General features: G+C 40.7%; 2 protein-coding genes across 2 annotated transcripts in view; both read right to left on the bottom strand.

Moving 5' to 3' along the window:
- The window catches only part of LOC310806176 (cyclin-dependent kinase-like 5), a 32,014-nt gene extending 24,244 nt beyond the window's left edge, over window positions 1-7,770 (bottom strand). The window contains exons 1-3 of the mRNA XM_083672191.1: window positions 7,696-7,770; window positions 4,328-4,564; window positions 1,921-1,955 (exon numbers count right to left, since the gene is read on the bottom strand). Coding sequence (XP_083528317.1) covers window positions 1,921-1,955; window positions 4,328-4,391 — 99 coding nt within the window. The 5' untranslated portion in view covers window positions 4,392-4,564; window positions 7,696-7,770. The remainder of the gene's footprint in view (window positions 1-1,920; window positions 1,956-4,327; window positions 4,565-7,695) is intronic.
- A 3,488-nt stretch (window positions 7,771-11,258) lies between these two features.
- uck2a (uridine-cytidine kinase 2a) lies at window positions 11,259-17,707 on the bottom strand. The gene is made up of 7 exons (XM_083672264.1): window positions 17,579-17,707; window positions 13,478-13,637; window positions 12,912-13,008; window positions 12,570-12,712; window positions 12,345-12,442; window positions 12,184-12,232; window positions 11,259-11,634 (listed from the first exon to the last, which is right to left on the bottom strand). The coding sequence occupies exons 1-7, from the start codon at window positions 17,681-17,683 to the stop codon at window positions 11,498-11,500; spliced, it is 789 nt and encodes a 262-aa protein (XP_083528390.1). The 5' UTR covers window positions 17,684-17,707; the 3' UTR covers window positions 11,259-11,497.
- Window positions 17,708-19,443: the final 1,736 nt, after the last annotated feature.

Below are 19,443 nucleotides of genomic sequence, written 5' to 3'. Positions count from 1 at the left end.
TTCAGACCCCTTCACCTTTTTCACATTTTGTTGTGTTATAGTCTAAATTTAAATTGGATTACATTTACATTACATTTTACAATGTGTAATCGATTCCTATGCAAACCAGAGACTATAAAAACAAAAAGATATTCATTCCAAAATCACATGAACTGCTACTGCTAATTCATATACTGCTTACACTGCACTACTTATACTATACTGCACTACTATACTGCGCATATACTGCACTACCTGTATATACTGTTCACACTGCACTTTTCTGCTTTTTTGCACTTAGACGCTAACTGCATTTCGTTGTCTCTGTACTTGTACTCTGCACAATGACAATAAAGTTGAATCTAATCTAATCTAATCTAATGAACTACTACCCTTGCACTCAGATGGAATCAATTCAACTTGTTGATTGACTTGTTGAAGACATTCTTGCATTTGAGCAAATGTTAAGAGTGTCATAGCACTCTGTAAATGAGGTATTTCTGTATTTCAATATTAATACATTTGCAAACATTTCTAATGTCATTATGGAGTATTGTGTGTGGATTGATGGCAAAACAAAATAAATGTAATCCACTTTACATTTAGGCTATAACACAACAAAATGTGGAAAAAGTGAAGGGGTCTGAATACTTTCTGAAGCCACTGTATACATAAAATATACAGTACCAGTTGTGGTATCACACACATTTGTGTGCCCTCATGTTGGAGAGAGCAGGGCATTATGGGCCTGGACTAGAGACAGAGTACCAGAGTACCCATCTGCCCCAATCAGCAAGAGAGGGTGCAGGGGCTCTTTGTCAGTGAGCCCTGGTTGCTGACGTGTTCGGTTATAAATAAACTCTGTTGCACTTGAGGCAATGTGGATCAGGATTAGGAACAGAGCAGCTAGCTAAACAAGGGGTACTGAAATTAAGAACATCCTTGATGACAGGTTTACAATTTTACAACAATTAGACAGCAATCATGACAAGCTTTATAGTTGCATATGTCCCGCACATAGGCCAATATCAACATGTCATCTTTCAGAAACTACATTTTAAAATCAAGCCACATCACATCATGTCTGAATGTTTTCAATGAGGTAATGATCCACATTAAAAAAATCCATCACTCAAGGCATTGTGTTTTAAGGCTTCATATTCAAAGATTATCTTGTCTGAGATTACAGCTCAATCTCTCTTCTTGACAAACCAGAGCAGAGATAACAAGATTAGCAGATTATCCCTTGGAATTTAATAAAATATCACACAAGGCTTGTATAACACCACTGCAGTAAACGTACACAGAGACGCCAGACACACGCAACAGGAACCATGTCATTCAGACACCTAGGATCTACTGTACCTAAAAGACCATGTGCTGTAAATAGACGGTGCGCAAAGGCTTCCGATGTGAAGCAGTAGACTGATCAAAAACAACAAGCTAATCCCATAACATCCCATAACGTACCGGTATGAATGTCATTAGTACAGATGTACAGTCTGATACGTAATCTTCGCCTAATTTTCACTTAACTCAGAGGATTAACGCAGTGCTCTCAGCACACTCAAGAGGTAATAGAGGCGGGGATGTCGCCCCTCATAATCAGTGGGTTTTTAAAAAAAAAATATATATATGTTTTTTAGGGCATTTCTGCTTTAATGGGATAGAGACAGTAGAGATTGACAGGAAGGATGGGAGAGAGAGAGGAGGGATGACATGCAAGATAGGTCGAGGGTCGGAATCGAACCAGGAACCTTGTGATTACGTGGTAAGCGCATGAGTGTGCTACGCCACTAGGCGCCCCTCATAATCAGTGTCAAGAGTTCCCACACCGAAAAACATATTCGTATCATATACCACTTGTGATACAAATCCAGATCAGGTATTTACATTCCACAACTCTTCATTCATAATCGTAATAAATCAATCTTGTCTCACCTTGTGTCGGCACTTCAGGACAACACCATAGGCACCTGGATGGAGAGAGGCAAACATTCCTTAAGCACTCAAAGGTATCACTCATTCATAATTCAGATGTTTAATATTCTGATGAAGATACTGTGTAAGCTATCGCATAGGCCTTATTGAGCCAGAACATTTGGAATGTCAGCCTCACGGCATACCATGTCACCTTCAGCAACTAAACTAAGGCCTAACATTCAGATAAACAATGACTATCGACAAACAGTCTGTTACATGGCTGAGCTGTCTATCAACACATAGGATGAATGCATAAAAAGGTCAAACTAGCCTAAGGTACACTCACTGGGCACTTTATTAGGAACACTATACTAATACTGAGTACTCAAAACAGCCTCAATTCTTTGTGGCATTGATTCCACAAGATGTTGGAAACATTCCTTTGAGATTCTGGTTCATGATGACATGATTGCATCACGCAATTCCTGCAGATTTTTCAGGTGCACTTTCAAGCTGTGAATCTCCCGTTCTACCACATCCCAAAGATGTTCTATTGCATTCAGATCCGGTGACTGGGAAGGCCACTGAAGAACACTGAACTCATTGTCATGTTCATAAAACCAGTTTGAGATGAGTTTTGCTTTGTGACATGGTGCATTATCATGCTGGAAGTAGCCATTAGAAGATGGGTAAATTGTGGCCATGATGGGATGCACATGGTCAGCAACAATACTCAATAGGCTGTGGCATTCAAGCGATGACTGATTGGTATTAACGGGCCCAAAGTGTGCCAAGAAAACATTCCCCACACCATTACACCACCTCCACCATGAGAAGGTGTACAGGTGTTCCTAATAAAGTGCTCAGTGAGTGTATACTGGTTGTCGACATTCCCACTGTTTCAAATTCCATTTCCAGCCCTGTGATTCTGTATTCAAAATGGTTGCCTCTGTTCTAATATCAGACACTGCATTCTTAAAATCCCTGCAATGAGTTGTGTACTTGCGTTAGATAGAGAATTGGAAATAGCAGGGCTGGGTCAGTAACTGGGACACTCAGTAAAGTTGGCGAGCCTCCGTAGCTCTGATGCTATTATCCCTGGCAGTGACATACACATCCCCAGGGGGTCCAAGTGAAATTCTGGGACTGAGGAGGCCATTGATGGAAGGATCACAGGAGCACCTCAAATACATGGTGTTGGAGTACAGTACAAGGTAGCTTCTAAAGTAGCAGCCTCTCCATTTCCAGAGGACAAATGTTGAGTGTGCGATTTACAAAGGACAAAATGTGCACTAATTATAGGTCTGACCTCTTTGCAAAGCTAGCGCGTTGATGTGTGAGCACTGGTCCCTTTACAGGTACAGTATGCTTGCTTTATATCAAATATGAAACGTCCTCATCCATATTTCAAAGCGAACCATGTTCCCAGATATTGCCTACTGGCCTATTTAAAGAGTGAGAGATCAGTGTGTGGAAAAGGAGGTCACATACTGTGGAAAACTGCAGCAGATTCACACAGGTAGTAAAAAAGACAAGGACTCAGCTACTCAAATTATACTAAATTGCAACACGATAAAATACAAGAAAACCTTAAAAGGAGACTATTTGCTTCAACATATCAATACAACAACGCTAGCTGCAATACATTTGAAAGATAGCCTCTGTTGGCTTCTAATCGAAATAGGATTTAGCCTACACTCAATCCTGAAAAATCTTTATTACTGATTGACCCAAAATGACCACAGGCAAAAGGATGGAATGGAGCATGTACAAGTCAGCAGTGCAAGGAGAGAGGATCTTGGTTGGATGGTTCAACGTTCTTGGTGAAACGCAGCATGAAATTATGACCATTTTGCTGTTCAATGACTTTAGTAGCAGAACAAGCACACAGGTCCATTATCTCCAGCTCAATGTTTCACTGTGTCCAATGGAAGGGCAGGGTGGCTGAGTAGTGGTTCACTTCATCAATCAATTAGATTAACAGAAATGGCATGCTCTTGAAAAAACAACAGGGAACCAGGAGCATTGGAGGGAAAGTAGGCCCAACTGTGGTTGCTAAATTATCTACTTACACAGTATTATTTACTCTTAAATCCTCTTGCTTTTCTCTGTTTTAAGTTTAGGAAAATGTGTTTGTTTTGACTTTCCAAATTATAATTCGTAAAAAACAATCGACAGACTTTATGCTTCTGGAAATACCTTCAAACCAGGAATTGATAGGGATTGATAGGGATTATCTTCACCCGGAAGGTTACTGGAAATTATGTGGGTTAGGTGCATGGGTTTCAGTTTGGGCCTACTACTATAGAATTTCTCTCAGTGCTGTGCCGATCATTTGCATGCCCCAACACACAGTGCACAAACACACAGGGCAATATACAAATAAATTCTTAGAAACTATACAGTAGTAACACATCGATCTTACCTTCACCGACAATCCCAAGGACTTCAAATTTATTCATTACATCACCGATGTCAGGAATCTTCATGAAGTTAAAAGGCAGCAGGATTGAGGTCAGTGAAGCTCAGAGAGAGAGAGGGAGGGAGGTGTCCCAGCTAGAGGAGGAGGGCGTGGGGCGGCCAGCTGTGGCCTCCAGGGAGGGCTTTGCTAGCTGTGGGACACAGCACACGCCACATGCTCCCTTCAATGGTTCACTGTCACCTAGACACAACGGACACAAAACAAATGAGACAATGGCTGTAACATCAACATACTGTACATAGCATGATCAAAATTATCTATAAGCAAAAGTTACGTGTGACACTAATACACTTATGGCAAATATAGGCTACTTTCTGTAGGCCTACATTTGAAAAGGAAATCACAAACACCTAGCAGGCAGAATAAATCTTATCAAACCTTCTGTCAAGTTTTAATAATACAATAGGCTGTTATAGCCTGGTTATTCAGTGCTTATAATAGAGTTGTAATAGATATAGTGTAGCCTTAGTAGAGTTAATATGGCTAAATCATTAGCCTAATGTTCTTTCTTTTCTTCTGCTGTACTACAGTATGTTTTGTCCTACCTCTCCATCTGTGGAAATTCATACTCTCAATACCCTGAGGCTTACACTTTCCCAGTGGAACGCTGTGCTTTATCTTAGAAGTCTATTGCCTATATTTCCCTCTGCTTCTTTGATCAATGTAGACCATATGTGTCACATCTTTACTTGCAAGGCAAATGCTATTAGTATCTACTCTTTTGAGTAGCCTGCTGCCGTATCCCTTAAAATGCAAACCATCCGGTGGATTATCTTTACTATCAAACTTTCTATGAGGCATTAGCCTACCAAACATAGGCTCATCTGCATTTCAGAGGTGCTTTAAAAACCCTTGGGACATGCAATGAATCAGACGATATAGGCTATGCAAATAATTTATTCAAAGATACCTCAGATCCCCTATTCCATTCTTATCTTAAGAGAAAGTTGCTAGACACCACACTCCCTGTTTCATCTCCTCCCTGCTGATGATGAGCTTCAGGGCTGACTCTGCCTGAGAACCTCCTCCGTCTCCCACATTGCTGTGGGCTCAGGGAATCCTGATCAGTATGCAAAACCCCAGCACTAAAATAAACTCTGTCTCCTTGTAAACAGTGTCGAGCGCTGCTGCTCTCTCTGCTAACTGACACCAATCAAAGACAGACTGACTGACTGATAGAATCCCATGGTAAAAGTCAGAGGAGCGTGGGCTACTACTGCTTTAGTTGACAACTAATTAAACCAAAACAATATCCATGGATTTCTATATCAGACCAATCACAAGAAGTTAAAGCTAGAGTGAGTGACATGTAGGCTCGTCAAGTAAACAAAAGTGTTCAGGAAATCAGCCCCCTATTATCTTCATCTATGAGAATGGGTTAATCTTTGATTTGTTAACCTGGTTGTAACCTAACCTATTAAGCTAGTCCCACACTCATTGTTTAGGCACCACTTTGGGTTTCTTGTCTAAAAATGTTAACAATCACTGACCACCTCAATTGCAAGGTGAAAAAGTTGAAAAATTATCAACTAGCCACATTTTCTTTTTAATTGACAGACAGCCCTAATTAAATATTTAATAAGTTATTTATCCAGGTTAGTCTCATTGAGATAAAATCCTATTTGTCAAGAGAGACCTGGGCTTACAGAACTGGAGCCGGCTAATTGTAACCAATAATATGAACAGGAATGTACTGAGCAGTGCAGTGGATCATGTCTTCATTTTGTCTCTGACAACAGGGTGAATCATGCGTGGTAATGGACTGAGTCAGTGGAATTCACTTTTCACAGCACAACACCTTGAAATCCTCAAAGTATTATTGCCAGCATAGCAGTCTAACTGCTCAGCAATAGCATTTGAAAAAAAAACGAATAAAAATACAGAAAAATGTGCATTGAAGAGGTCCAAAGAATATCCATAGCCAGTCTACAGCCTATGTTGCAATCCTTTCACAACTAGCAAAGGTGATCAGGTTGGTACAATTTAACCTAGCCTTCCAACACACTTATAAACTACCCAATGCTCCAGGAGAAGCAGCCAAAATGAAAAAAATAAACGAAAAAAATAAATAAATAATGTCTTGATTGTGTGAGAAAATAAGGATGCACTGCCAATGACAACAATATGCTGCACTTGTGGACATCTTAGAAAAGCAGGGCAGCAGAAACCTAGACACCATACGATTAGAGATGCCTATACTGCACTTTACTTAGCTTGGGCCTCTCGCCTACTTTTGTTAGGCCTACTATTTGCAAGATCACATCATAGGCTACATTTTCACCGGGACGGTGGGAAATTTGGATCCATTTCGAACATAATTTGTCTTCATTTGGTGGGTGGAAGTCTATCAAGTTCTTCTATAGTCGAGTAAGGATAGCCTACGCATACATGCACACCCCTACACCTACCGATTGCTGGCCTCTCTAACCTCTAGGCTACCTGCCACCCATACCAATGAATGTAATAATGTGTCCAAAGATTATTTTAACCTGTTTCAGTAGTTCACTCTAACTAACAGAATTGTACTGCAACTTTAATTTAGCCCATTTCCATTTTATATCTGGACTAGCATTTAACACACTGTTGCTTTTAGTGACAAATCCACCCACTCCCCTCCTCCTGAACACGAACACTTCATATAACCACTAATGTTCTGAATATGGAGGGAGGTAATTTTAAGAAAACATTGAAAAACTAATCTTCATCAGTTTTGCTAAATCAACTAGCTGAATACATGTGTGTGTGTGTGTGTGTGTGTGTGTGTGTGTGTGCGTGTGTGCGTGTGTGTGTGCGTGCGTACGTGTGTGTGTGTCTGTGTGTGTGTGTGTGTGTGTGTGTGTGTGTGTGTGTGTGTGTGTGTGTGTGTGTGTGTGTGTGTGTGTGTGTTCTTGTTAATTATCCTGCTCACATTGATGACTGATGTAGGTTTGATGCATATTCCTATTCCTGCACCCACACATCTGGTTCAGCCACATACTGAAATGTTAATGTTAGCTGTACACTTTTAGGCCACCTGACAAAATGTAGGCTACCCAATTCACGAAACGAAATTAAAACCTGATCCAACCAGCCCCAGTCCTCGAATGTAGCAGTAGCAGTGTCTATATTATTGACATTTTGCCCTTGATAGGTCTAGCAGTTGCTAGTAGCCACAACACATCACTACGTGCTGCTCCTCTCAGAAGGCGATAAACGGCCAAATAAATGGCAAAACAAAATGCAGCATGCTAGGCATCTAATGAAAGCGTAATGTGCAACTCATTGTATACTACTCCAAGTATTTTTGAAGGATGACAAGATACGATACTCACTCAGTGTTTTAAAATTAATGGATCCATATATCCACCCTTCAAAGCTGTATTTTCATCGCTGCAGCAACAGTAATAAGATCCTTCTTTGGTTGACATCCCACCTACTGTTGAAAAAATACCAAGCAACAGTTTTTGAGTGGCGTGAAAGCATCCAATCAAAATGGATTTAGGTTCATTATACAAACGCCTTCTTCTGTAAAACCAATGATGTTACAGAAAATACAGTGTAGTCTGTGGGTGTTTAACATGGGCGGGGATATAATTGTGTGGATAGTAGTGATGGGCAGCGATGCTTTCTGAAGCTTCCTCGAGGCCCCGAAAAAAGCGCGCATAGTGACATCTGCTGGTCTGCAGAAATTACAGCAATCATTTGAAACCCTAGATTGCGGTGCACTCAAACCATTGACTCGAAGCAGAGGGCTGTGACTTGAACCAAGGGCGTAGAAACAAGTTGGACATATGTGGGGACATATTTTGCTAGGGGGGTCCGGGGGCATGCCCCCTGAGAAAACATTTTTGAGAAAAATATATTTTAAATACAGTTGAAGCAACTTAAAAGGCTAACGGGGCCTTGCGGATGGGACACTTACTGTGCCATGTATAATGTACTGAATACCAGCGCGATGCCTCTCTCCTCTCCCTCTCTGCCTGTCTGTCCTTGACTGTCACTCTGAAGTCAACACATGTATACACCCTCTAGACTTAATGATGCAATATGTATTTTTTCCCCTTGAAAATGTCACTAAATAACCATGCTGAATCATTACGTATGATGCATGGGCAGTCTGTAACAGTGGTGCACATGCTAAGACCCTGCCCTTCTGCCCGAATTTGCTTTTCCAAAATGTTTAGGATGTTTCTGGGCATCTACCACTTGCTGTGGGCATGTAACATGCGACTTGCGTGTGTGTGTGGCTCATTGGCTACCTACTGTACTGCCTGGGAGCCGCAAACATTTCTCAGTGCTGGAAGCCAACCTAAGCAACGGATGCCTTCATGTGCAAAAACGTTTGTAAGATGCGTTCTGATGATGTTTCCTAGTAAACGTCCTGTTTGACATTAGAGCCTTGTCTGAGTTTTTTTTTGTGGGTTTGGTCTGAAACTTCATGTTTAGTAATGTGAGTCCCCCTGGCTCCTACGCCCTTACTAACGCTATGAAGTTGTGACAGCTAGAATCGGTGGATTGTTTTATTGAACATGCCTCTTGAGACTCCTGTAAATGAAACACACCCATATTTATTACAACAACTTTATTTCATTGATTGCAGACAACATGTTTGATTTATTAATACAATGACATTAAATGAAGGCTCTTTATGTGGGCTAGTTATCCTGGTATGTGTACCAAATCAGAAAAAAAATTAAATCTTGAGGTAAATCAAGATTTAGGTCAATATAATATAAAAAAAAAAAATAGAAAAATAAAATGTAGCATTGATGGTTAATTTATGTTGTCTGCTTGTTGGTCATGTCATATTTGGTTAATCTCAAGTCATACTTTTTCACCCTGTCATCATTGCAGATCTGAGTGCTAGTCATGTACAGTGCCTGAGCTATTTTAAAAGGCCTCATTCATCACACAACTCACATTATTGTTAACAATGTTTTTGATAACACACAGTAGGCCTCTATGTTGACACCACATGGCTAGTGGCTGAGACAGTTGACATATATGCTCTGTTTCCATGCTATGTTTACTGTTAGAACCTGGTCATGGAAATGATAGTTTTGCAAGTAGCATGGACCAGGTTATTGTCTTTAAAATGTGGACAAAAGTAGGTGGGTTTTTTTGTACAGTGGACTTCATCACAATCGTTGAAGCTATAGCCTACACATGGGCTAATATATTACTGTACAAAAAAACAAAAAAAAATTAGTGAAATAGATAATCCACATCCACAGCCTTTGGACTGTACATCATTTAACTGAATACTCACATTATTGAGAATCTAGTCACGCCAGTGAAAATCTATGGTGGTGATTTAATCATTCTAGAACTTCCCATATTTTCATGAAGTGTTCACGATGCAGGGTCAAAATGTACCTTCTCATATGTGTGCTACACCCCACAGAATAAACATACATGCCACAATTGCAGATTTCACATTATTTGTGCATACATACACCATGGCATTTGACTAGGAATGAAAATATATGTACGACCTGAGAGCTTAAACTTTCAAATCAGCACATATAGATGTAATATATAAACAAAACAGACAATTGATCCCAATCAAGGGGAATTATAAGTTCAAGTACTGCATGTTCCCAACAGAGTCAATTATACTGACTTCTGACCCACTGAATGCTTTTAATGCAAAGTAGATGTTTTGAAAAATGAATTCAGTCCATGCAAAACATGAACAGAGAGAGACCATTTTCACGTTTTTCATTGACTAGACAGATTAATAGCAGCAGTAAAGTGGTACTTAATTAGATATAAATCCTACAGCACTGTAAAATTAATTAATAATATAAAAAAATACAAAATAAAACTAACTCTGGTCTAGTCCAGAATGGGGAGCAAGTAGGGGCCTTTTGTGTCCATTCCTGTGGTTTAAAAGAACGGGCACAAGGGCAGTGAAAGAACACAGTTTATTTCTCTGGCGGTTGTCACTATACAGGAAACCAGGTGAAGATTGATTGATGAAATCGATTCAGTCTCAGTGTTTATGATCTTAAATTCAGGTTGACACCAAATTGTTTTCAGAATGTATTGTTACAACAAGCAAACACTGTGATTGGAGAAAAACAACTGAAAAATATTTGAGTGTACAAGAGCAACACCAACACAGTCAATACATTATGTACAACTATAAGAACACTGCTTGAATCCCTTAAGTAAAGTAGTTCAGCAGGGTTTTTCTTGTAAGATAAAAAAAGAAAAAAAGAAGGAAAAAAAAGTGAAGTTGCATTGATCCATTGAATTGGTCAAGGTTAGCAAAGGCAGCAAAACTGTTCGGGGCCTGAGAAGATTTCCCTTTACTTGCTCAATGAAAAAGTGGGCTTGAAGTAATTCACAGTTACTGACTTCACACCATTTCTCTCTGTTGTTTCAGGCTTCCTCCTTGAGCAACTTATCTGCCATTGCATAGCATAGCATAGTTCTGAGAGTGGCACCTGAATATTTGTTTCTGAAACAGCTACACTCTGCATTGGCTGCACAGCGGCTGGGGATATAGGGTGGTAGCAGAGTCAAGGAGTGAAGTAAAGGCCTCCCTACATCACGTCAACCATCACAGTGCTCTCAGCTATCTAATCTGAGGATTATAGTATACAGTATTGAGATGCATTCAGTTTTACATTTTGGTTCATGATGATTTTGACTGAGTGTGTGTGTGTGTGTGTGTGTGTGTGTGTGTGTGTGTGTGACAAGCACGCTAAGTAACAAACGTCATAAATCCAATTCAGCAACAATACAGGCAACCATGGCCAACCAAAAATGTAATGCACTGACCTCTCTGAGTGCACAGCAAGGGCTTAAGCTCTACCAAAATGTACCTGTATTTATTCAAATCTGCTCATAAAGGGGGAGAAGGTCAAAAAACTAAAAAAAAAAAAATTGGAAAACAACTGCTTTGCCTTTGACCTGAAACGATTCTTAAACAAGGAGGAATTAAATCATTTTCCTCCCTCCCAATACATTTCCTCCTCCAGTCAAGAAAGACAAATGAAGGCCTTGCAGTTCTTGCTAATGAAATTCTTCTGGTTATTGAGTACAGTGTGGTGGACAGGCGGTATTTACAGGTGAGCTCTCCCCTACTAAATGGATCCCTTGGTCCCTGAAAGAGGTGCAATGTGGTCAGTGGGGCCGACTGCTGGACTCCGATGTCTGCCGTTTCCGGGGTGTGCTGTTCCCGTTTAGGCAGCCATTCAGCCGTTTGGTCAAACCACCATTCAGAATGTCCTGGATGTGCTGAACTATAAGGTTTATGGCAACTGTAATGAGAAAAAGGGAGGAAGCATTCAGAGGACATCAAGTGTGTTTCAATCCTCTCTTGTCCAGAGGAAATAAAAGTAGAACTTAAATCTAGGATTCAAAACAACAACAAAGCGGTCGTCCCGCCACAACTTCTGGCAAATAGCTGAGGGATGGTGGTAGAGAGGAACCACTCTCAAATGCATAGATGGAGCTATAGTTGTATAAATAACTTGGCTGGGTCTTCAAATCCTTGTTGATAAGATAAATCTACCATTGACCTTGCTATTCCAAAACAGAGACAGACTATTTTGCCCTGGGAATGTTTCAGGCCATCCAGTCCTCTTCCACAATACAAGTCACAACATCTCAAAACAACAGAATAAACACAGAGGTGTCCTACTGTCAAATGAATGCTCTGTGGAGGCCACAACATCTCTCAGCAAGTTTACCAATGCAGGGTAAGAGACAGGATTGATTTGCAGTGTGACTGACAATGGGGATCTTTATTCCAGGAATGAGTCAGTCAGCCCGCTTGTTTACACGTTGACAAATGAACAATAACTCACCAAGATTATCAGCTCCTCTAGGAATGATCACGTCAGCATACTTCTTTGTCTGTAGGGTTGAAGAAATAGCAATGTGAATTCAATACCACTCAAGAGAAGGTCAATCACATAAATAAATTGACCCAAGGGTACAAGAGGATGGGTTGTAGCTGTGTACTCACAGGCAAACAGAACTCCTCAAAGGCAGGCTTCACAAAGGTGATGTACTGTGCTAGCACCTGCTCCAGGTCCCGTCCTCTCTCAGTGATGTCTCGGAGCACTGGGGAGCATAGGACAGAGGTGGCTGTCACAAATCTAACTTAAACAGCCACAGGAGTGCAGGGCCCGTAGTGAGAGCATTCTTCTTTTTCAGTTCCCAACACAAGTGTCAAGCCTATGCATTTCACCTCTGCGCGAGAGCCTTGTGTCTGCGTCTGTATCCACAAACAGCTTCATCCGGAAGAGGTCCCGGATCTCCTGGGAGTAGAACATGAGGATGCCTTCAAACAGCACCACATCAGCAGGATACACCGTCACAGTCTCCTCTTTCCTGAGACATCGACCAGGAAGAGGACAATGAGTATATAATGAGAGTAATAGTTTAACCATAGGAGGAGCATCCTAACCGTCTCCTACCCTCTTACTAGAATGTCAGAAGAATAACGAGATTATATTTCAGATAATGGTTCCTCAACACAGCGGTGCTTTGATACTATTGTAACATTGTTGGATATTCATGGGCCACTTACCTGGAATGGGTGACAAAGTCATACACTGGGATTTGCACCGTTTTGCCGTCCATGATGTCCCATAGAGTTTTGATGATGAGCTCGTTATCAAACGCATCTAAGAAGGAGAGAGAGCTAAATGGTAAGAGGAGCCAAAACCATGGCTCAGACACTGCCTGCTGCTACCACCAGCCCGTTGGATCTAGATCTAATCTTTGCTAGAGGTGACATGTTTCCATAGCCACCGGACACTGGGCACCCAGCCCCACAGCAGATGACAGAATCAGACATCCTAGGCTGCTGCAATGACTAAGACATAGTCATCACTCAAACTGCAACACACTCAACCAGAGTGAGAAACTCAGATAGACATTCGACAGCAGTGGGTCCTCAGTCATCAGGGATGCAAAGGCAGGACATTTAGAATTATTTAAGTCTCTCAAGGGGCATTTCCTTTTGGGGGTTTAGCCCTGGATCTTTTGTTAGGCGTTCTGAGGTAAGTAAACCATACAGAAAGCAAAAGCAACAATTGAGTGATTGACATATATAGGGAACAGGAATGGATAGGTAAAGATTACTGTACATACCTGGGTGGTCGAAGTTGAACTGGCCCTTCAGTGATTTGGCCTTCTGTTCTGGGGTGAGGACCTTGTAGAAGCTGTCTTGGCTGAGAATGGCCACCTGGCGCTGGTGATGGTCAATCTTGTTCTGGCCAAGAAGCTCCATTATCATACTACAGACAGATGACTGACCAGAGGGGAGGAATGAGAGAAGACATGCTGTTAAAGAGTCTGCCTGTCTGTCTGTCAGTTATCCAAAGTAAGTTGTAACACATACAGTATGAGATGAGTGGGTTTGTTTACCTCCAACAAGTTTGAACCTTGGATAAGCCAACCCTATTCAAAACATAAAGCTGCCTTTACTACAAGATCATCTTGAGCTATGAATGTGTCAAAAATAAGAGTAGGCCAATTGAAAACATTGGTTGTCAATATTTTTTTACATATTCACCTATCCCTGACATACAACATTCTCCTACAAGGCTCTTGATTTATTCAGTGGTGTGGTCACCTGCCCTGGATTCCACCTGGCTACATGAACACTGTCAAGAAGTGTTGGAGTGACTGGAGAGGGCATTTGGCCAAGATACATGACAATACACATGGGGACAATACACATTTTCAGAGCACAATGCATGTTCACCAGTGACCCACTCTGCTGAGCATACAGCTGAGTACACCAACATCAACCCAATTCCAAGACAAATAGAGGTGGAAAGGACTGGATCCTGGATAATATCACTTTGTTATAACAATAAATATCATTCATTGTCCATACTAGTCTTAATTTATCAGTCAACAATAGTCTTGACAGTAGACAGACAAACACATTGCAAGTTAGTATTCTTAGAACACTACACCAACACGACAGTAGACAGACAAACACATTGCAAGTTAGTATTCTTAAAACACTACACCTACACATGACAAGACAACAGTCAAGTAATCTCAGATGTGAAGATGGTGTTGAAGTACAGCAGAGGGACCATAATGCATGCAAACTAAAGTAGTTCACATGGTCTCCCTTGAAGTAGCTCAGACATAGCATAAAACAATGAGTAGAATCAATTGGATCTGAGTCATGCTCCTGAACTAGCTGACTGCAGGAATAGTTAAATGATGTCAAAGGAGATGAGGGAATCACACGATGGCCAGCCACAATAAGTTCTTTGATGACTCACTGTACTTAGCCTTTACTGTGCTTTAATCCATACTGAACATTCCTTCCTAAGCTCAACCCTCCACCAGCTGAAATGCTAGTCAGTGGTTACACTGAAATCCATTTAAGAAATAACCTACAAGCTTGTTCAAGCCGTGACTGGGCCTTACAGATGCTGCACAAGCACGCACAGACACTACAGTCCTAACTGCAACTGTATACTCTTCATTTCCCATCAAAGTTGGCAGAAAAAATGCTGCACAAACAGGTGGCTCTACTGGCAGTTTCTCTTTTCCGTTTGTTGTGGATCATGATACCAGGAAACGCAATCCACAAAATACTGTCTGGTGGACCACAACTCATGTTTGCTTTAATAGTATTTCATGGTGTAATATTCATCTTAGCAGCTCTACTAAGCAAACATATGTTGGAGATCCTTCTGAGAGAGTTGTGATCTTCCTCCCTTTCTTGTGGAAAATCATAGCCCTAGTTTCTCACACTCATGTTAAGCAAAGTAAACTAAACAATCTAGTTATCTTACACTTCAGAAAGATGACAATCTCTACGTGTGTCCACCAACTCTCTAGAGGACTAATCTTAACAATCTAGCCATCTGCAGCCTTGACAGGTCGTCTCGATCTTTAATATGGCAGTTGGTGGCCAGGTTGGTGCATGTGAGGTTCCTGGACCCCAACTCTCTCAGTGCCAGTACTCAGGGTTGAGGTGGGCTCCAGGTGCAAAAGGACATCTTTACTATTTCACCTTCCACCTACCTGCCTTTACTAGGGTGGCTGATGGACGTGTTATCCCAGTCCAGAACTAACACAGGGCTATCACTATTAAGCATGGGCAGACACAAAAAGCCTGCCTCCTGCCAATGCTGACTAAACATTCCCCTGCCCTGCATCAGTTCAAAATTCCTTTGTGTCACTAAAAGCTAAACTGCAGTTTACCCCTGCGATTCTACAACAGACATTACAGCCATTGAGAAGCTTCATTATGTTCAGTTAAGGTAAGTTGTAGCAAACTTCCAGTCTGAAAAGACAGGCCTAAAAATACACTGGTCCACATGATGATGACAACTTATAGCTTCAGCTGGGAATGTAAACATTGCTTCCACATTGCTTTCAATATGACTTTTTTTAGGTTACTTTGTTTTGTGGTTTTAGCCTGTGGATATGATGTGTATCCTTGTATTCACTTTGTATTTGATCTATGCACCCTTTGTTGTGCAGCTATGTATTGTGCTATTGTCTATGTTGAAAATAGAACACGTTAGACACACAAACCTCTAATGGGAATGTTGATCCTCACTATGTCTTTCAAGACATTAATTCAAAACCTTATCTTAGACAATAAGACAATATAATAATGGAACAGTGCAAGGTAATGAGCGGTTTCCCAGGAAGGTTTTGCGCCATCTTAGGAAGTGTATACACAAACAGAACAAGACAACTCTGTGGAGTGGATTATGGGGGAGGGGGGGGGGGGGGGGGGGGGGGGACAACAAACACCTGCTTGTAGCTGTCACATGATGACAATTCACCTACATAAATGTCCAAGTAAAACACAAGCCCAATTATCTACACATATGAATTAAGTCTATTGTCATTCTGATATCAACAACTGTCATTGTGCAAACTGGTAGTAACATGACCACAGAACACTGTAGCCTACAGTACTAAGTGTCACAAATACCAGAGGGCTATTTTGTGAAGATGTGTATGAACAAGTAAGTCAAATATAACTTGAAAGACCATGTTGTGCTTTGAAAGTTAAAAAAAAAAACACCAGATAAATAATGTATGAGACTAAGAATTCGAATGGATAGAGAATAAAGTAGGCCTAAGTCCTGTGTGTGTTTGATTAATACTGGCATCACAAACAGGATAGGCCTATTCAAAAACCTATACTGTATTAAAATAACTGCATATCATAAACCAGTCGGTTATGTTATGTGACCACTTCATTGTTTAAGTATATAAAAAAAAAAGAATAGGAACTGTGCACAAACATAGCGGCAGTGGGACCGCTTATTGCATGCAGCCCTCTGACGTACAGGCTGCACGCCTCCCGGCGTTATGAGGTAAGTAGTGACATATATATTCCAGCCAGTGCTGCTGACCCCATTCCTATGTATTATGGCGGATAGATAATGCTTGCCAGGTAGGACAATCAGCTGGCCCGGTTGATGTGTTTGCAAGTCAACAACAATGGGCTGAATGGCCTATTCATAGCCCTGATGAACTATAATATATTCGAATGTAGAGACATGACAGCCAAGACATAGCCTCGACGGTAGAAACCCGGTCCCTACCCCCACGATTGATCAAACGGTCTCAATTTGTATGATAAAGACTGTTGCGACTTCGATTGCTTTGTTACATTGTTTCAAACAAGAGTGACAGCATTTGAATATGAAATCTGAGCACAGCAGAGAGCTTCTCCCGATGCTTCTAACTGCTGAACCTAACAAAGGGCCTGAATAAATCTGTTAAATAGCCTACATAAAACAATGAGGGTGTTAAAAGGCAGTACATCTAAGCGCGTTTCTTTTGTGGCCAAGCAATCTAGGCCAATTGCTTTTGTATCGGTTGGCAACCCACAAATGCTGTTTCTGGTCTTTATAATCGAGTAGATTGATATATTCTCAGGAAGGTTGATAAAAAAATAAAGTTGTAAAAGCTAAATTAATCTTCTAGGCTTATGAACAGGCCTATAAACAAAGTCAATGCTAACATATATTAAGGGCAGTCTTTACTACAACGTTGGTGGGTATTGATGTGAACAGTAGCATACAGGCTAACCGTCATGTCTGTTTTGGTTCCTACAAACAATATATTTGACTCATTGGTCTGACATAATCCACGCGGTCAGTGCGTCTCATCTTTCAACCACGTTGACAATTCACTGTCGCTGTGAATAAAGCCAGGACATTTCTAATTCACATAAAATTATAAAATGCCAACCTTGCCGCTGGCAGTCCCTCCGGCAACCCCGATGAGGAAAGGCTGCCGGTTAACATTCTCGTTTTCGGCTTGATTGTCCAGCCTTGTCTCGCTGTCCCCTGCCATGCTTGCTCTGAGCGCATACAGACGCTCGGAGGTGGTTTTGCTCACATTGCGCTCCTCCTCCCATCTTTTCAGTTGTGCGGTCTCTGATGCTGAGTGTGCGTGTACAATGGACATGAAACCGTTTTTTCTGATTTTAAATACAGAGCATGCACTAAATCAAATTCAGTATTTACTTATCAGCCATTTGCCGAAATAAAGCAATAATTCTACCCATTTCATCAGTATAGGCTACTGTATAAAGAAAAGGCGGATGATCTTTTAGAGGTTCTTCAAGTTAGAGGTTTAAAGAGATAGTTAGACATTTTGGCAATTCATTGTTTCTACTTCCCCAGAGTCAGATGAACTCATCTATGCCATTTGTGTGTCACTGCAGTTTGAAGGTAGTTACAGTAATTGCTAGATGCCTCCCATTCAAGCGCAATGAATGGAAGTCTACAGGAACAACTAGCTAGCTCCTCTCAAAAGCAGGGAAATAGACTACTTCAAAGCAGGGTGGGACTATCCCTTTAAGGTTATTCGAGGAACCTTTTTAAATGGTTCTCCAAAGAATCCCCATGCCAGTCAGTTTTGTTTCCTGGCTTTTCTTTGAAACAAAATACTCAATGAACGGAAGTACTGAGTGGTGATTCACAGAGCTATTTGGGAAAGTAATGCCAGATATAGTTAGGAGCAATTCTCAATAAAAATGTGTGGATGGTTATTTTGACTCTCGGCGCTAACAAACAGGCTAGCTGTCACACTTCAGAGCTCTATAGCTGTGTGAAATGTCATACATCGCAGCACGTGGGAAATCGTTTTAGGAAGAGCAAAGAAAATATAAAGTATCGCCGAAAATGCACATACTTTGACCTAAATATCAATTTTTGGACTTGAATCATTGTGCAATAACATTGTTGAGCACCAGCATGTCATATCAGCTAAAAAATGAGTAATGTGGGCCTTTAAATGGTTCTTCAATTAACCCTTTAGGGATTTATTTCAGAGCCAGCTGTCCTATTAACAATAATAATGAAAATAAACATAATGTAGTTCAGATTATAAAATCATTATAACTAGTGGCACAGCAGTTTATAAAACATTTCTCAAAATACACAACAAGTTAGACAATAATGAGAAACAATTGAGTCATAAAAATACATATTGTAAAATGTTGTGGCATAGCCTCTCTAGTGGAACAAATAAATGATTATACACATGGAAATATAAATATAAATCATGAACAGTATACTGTGACAGGCAATACTCAACTGTAATGAAATTGAGACAGAATACACAACATTCTATCTACCGTCTATTTTTTCATTTGTTATTTATCCTTTATTTATTTAGGGAAGTATATAAACATCACAATTATTTACATCAAGATTTTAAAAGGACACAGTTTACACAGGCAATACATTTGTTTACAGACAACAATCAATTATAACAAGAGCACTCCTCCACTGAGGAATCCTTAATCAAGTTCCTAAAATGGCTCAATGATACAAAAGCAGCAAGTCTTGTGTATCCTGCAGGTCGTTCCATGCCCGAGGAGCACAATGACTAAAGGCAGTTCTACCTAGCTCAGAGGAAACACGGGTGACCTTGAAGACTAACCAATCTTGAGACTGTGTCTGATAAGTGCTAGGTTTCCAGGTGATAAGGGATGTAAGATAGTATGAGAGTTTATGGAGAATTCCTTTATATACATACAAGAGCCAGTGTTGGCTCCTTCTAGTGGTTAGGGACAGACACCCTACTGCCTGATATAAAAGACAGTG

Source organism: Argentina silus (assembly GCF_951799395.1).
Source record: "Argentina silus genome assembly, chromosome: 6".
Lineage (NCBI taxonomy): Eukaryota > Metazoa > Chordata > Actinopteri > Argentiniformes > Argentinidae > Argentina > Argentina silus.
The sequence above is the reverse complement of the archived record's forward strand: the minus strand, read 5'-3'. Positions and strand labels throughout refer to the sequence as shown.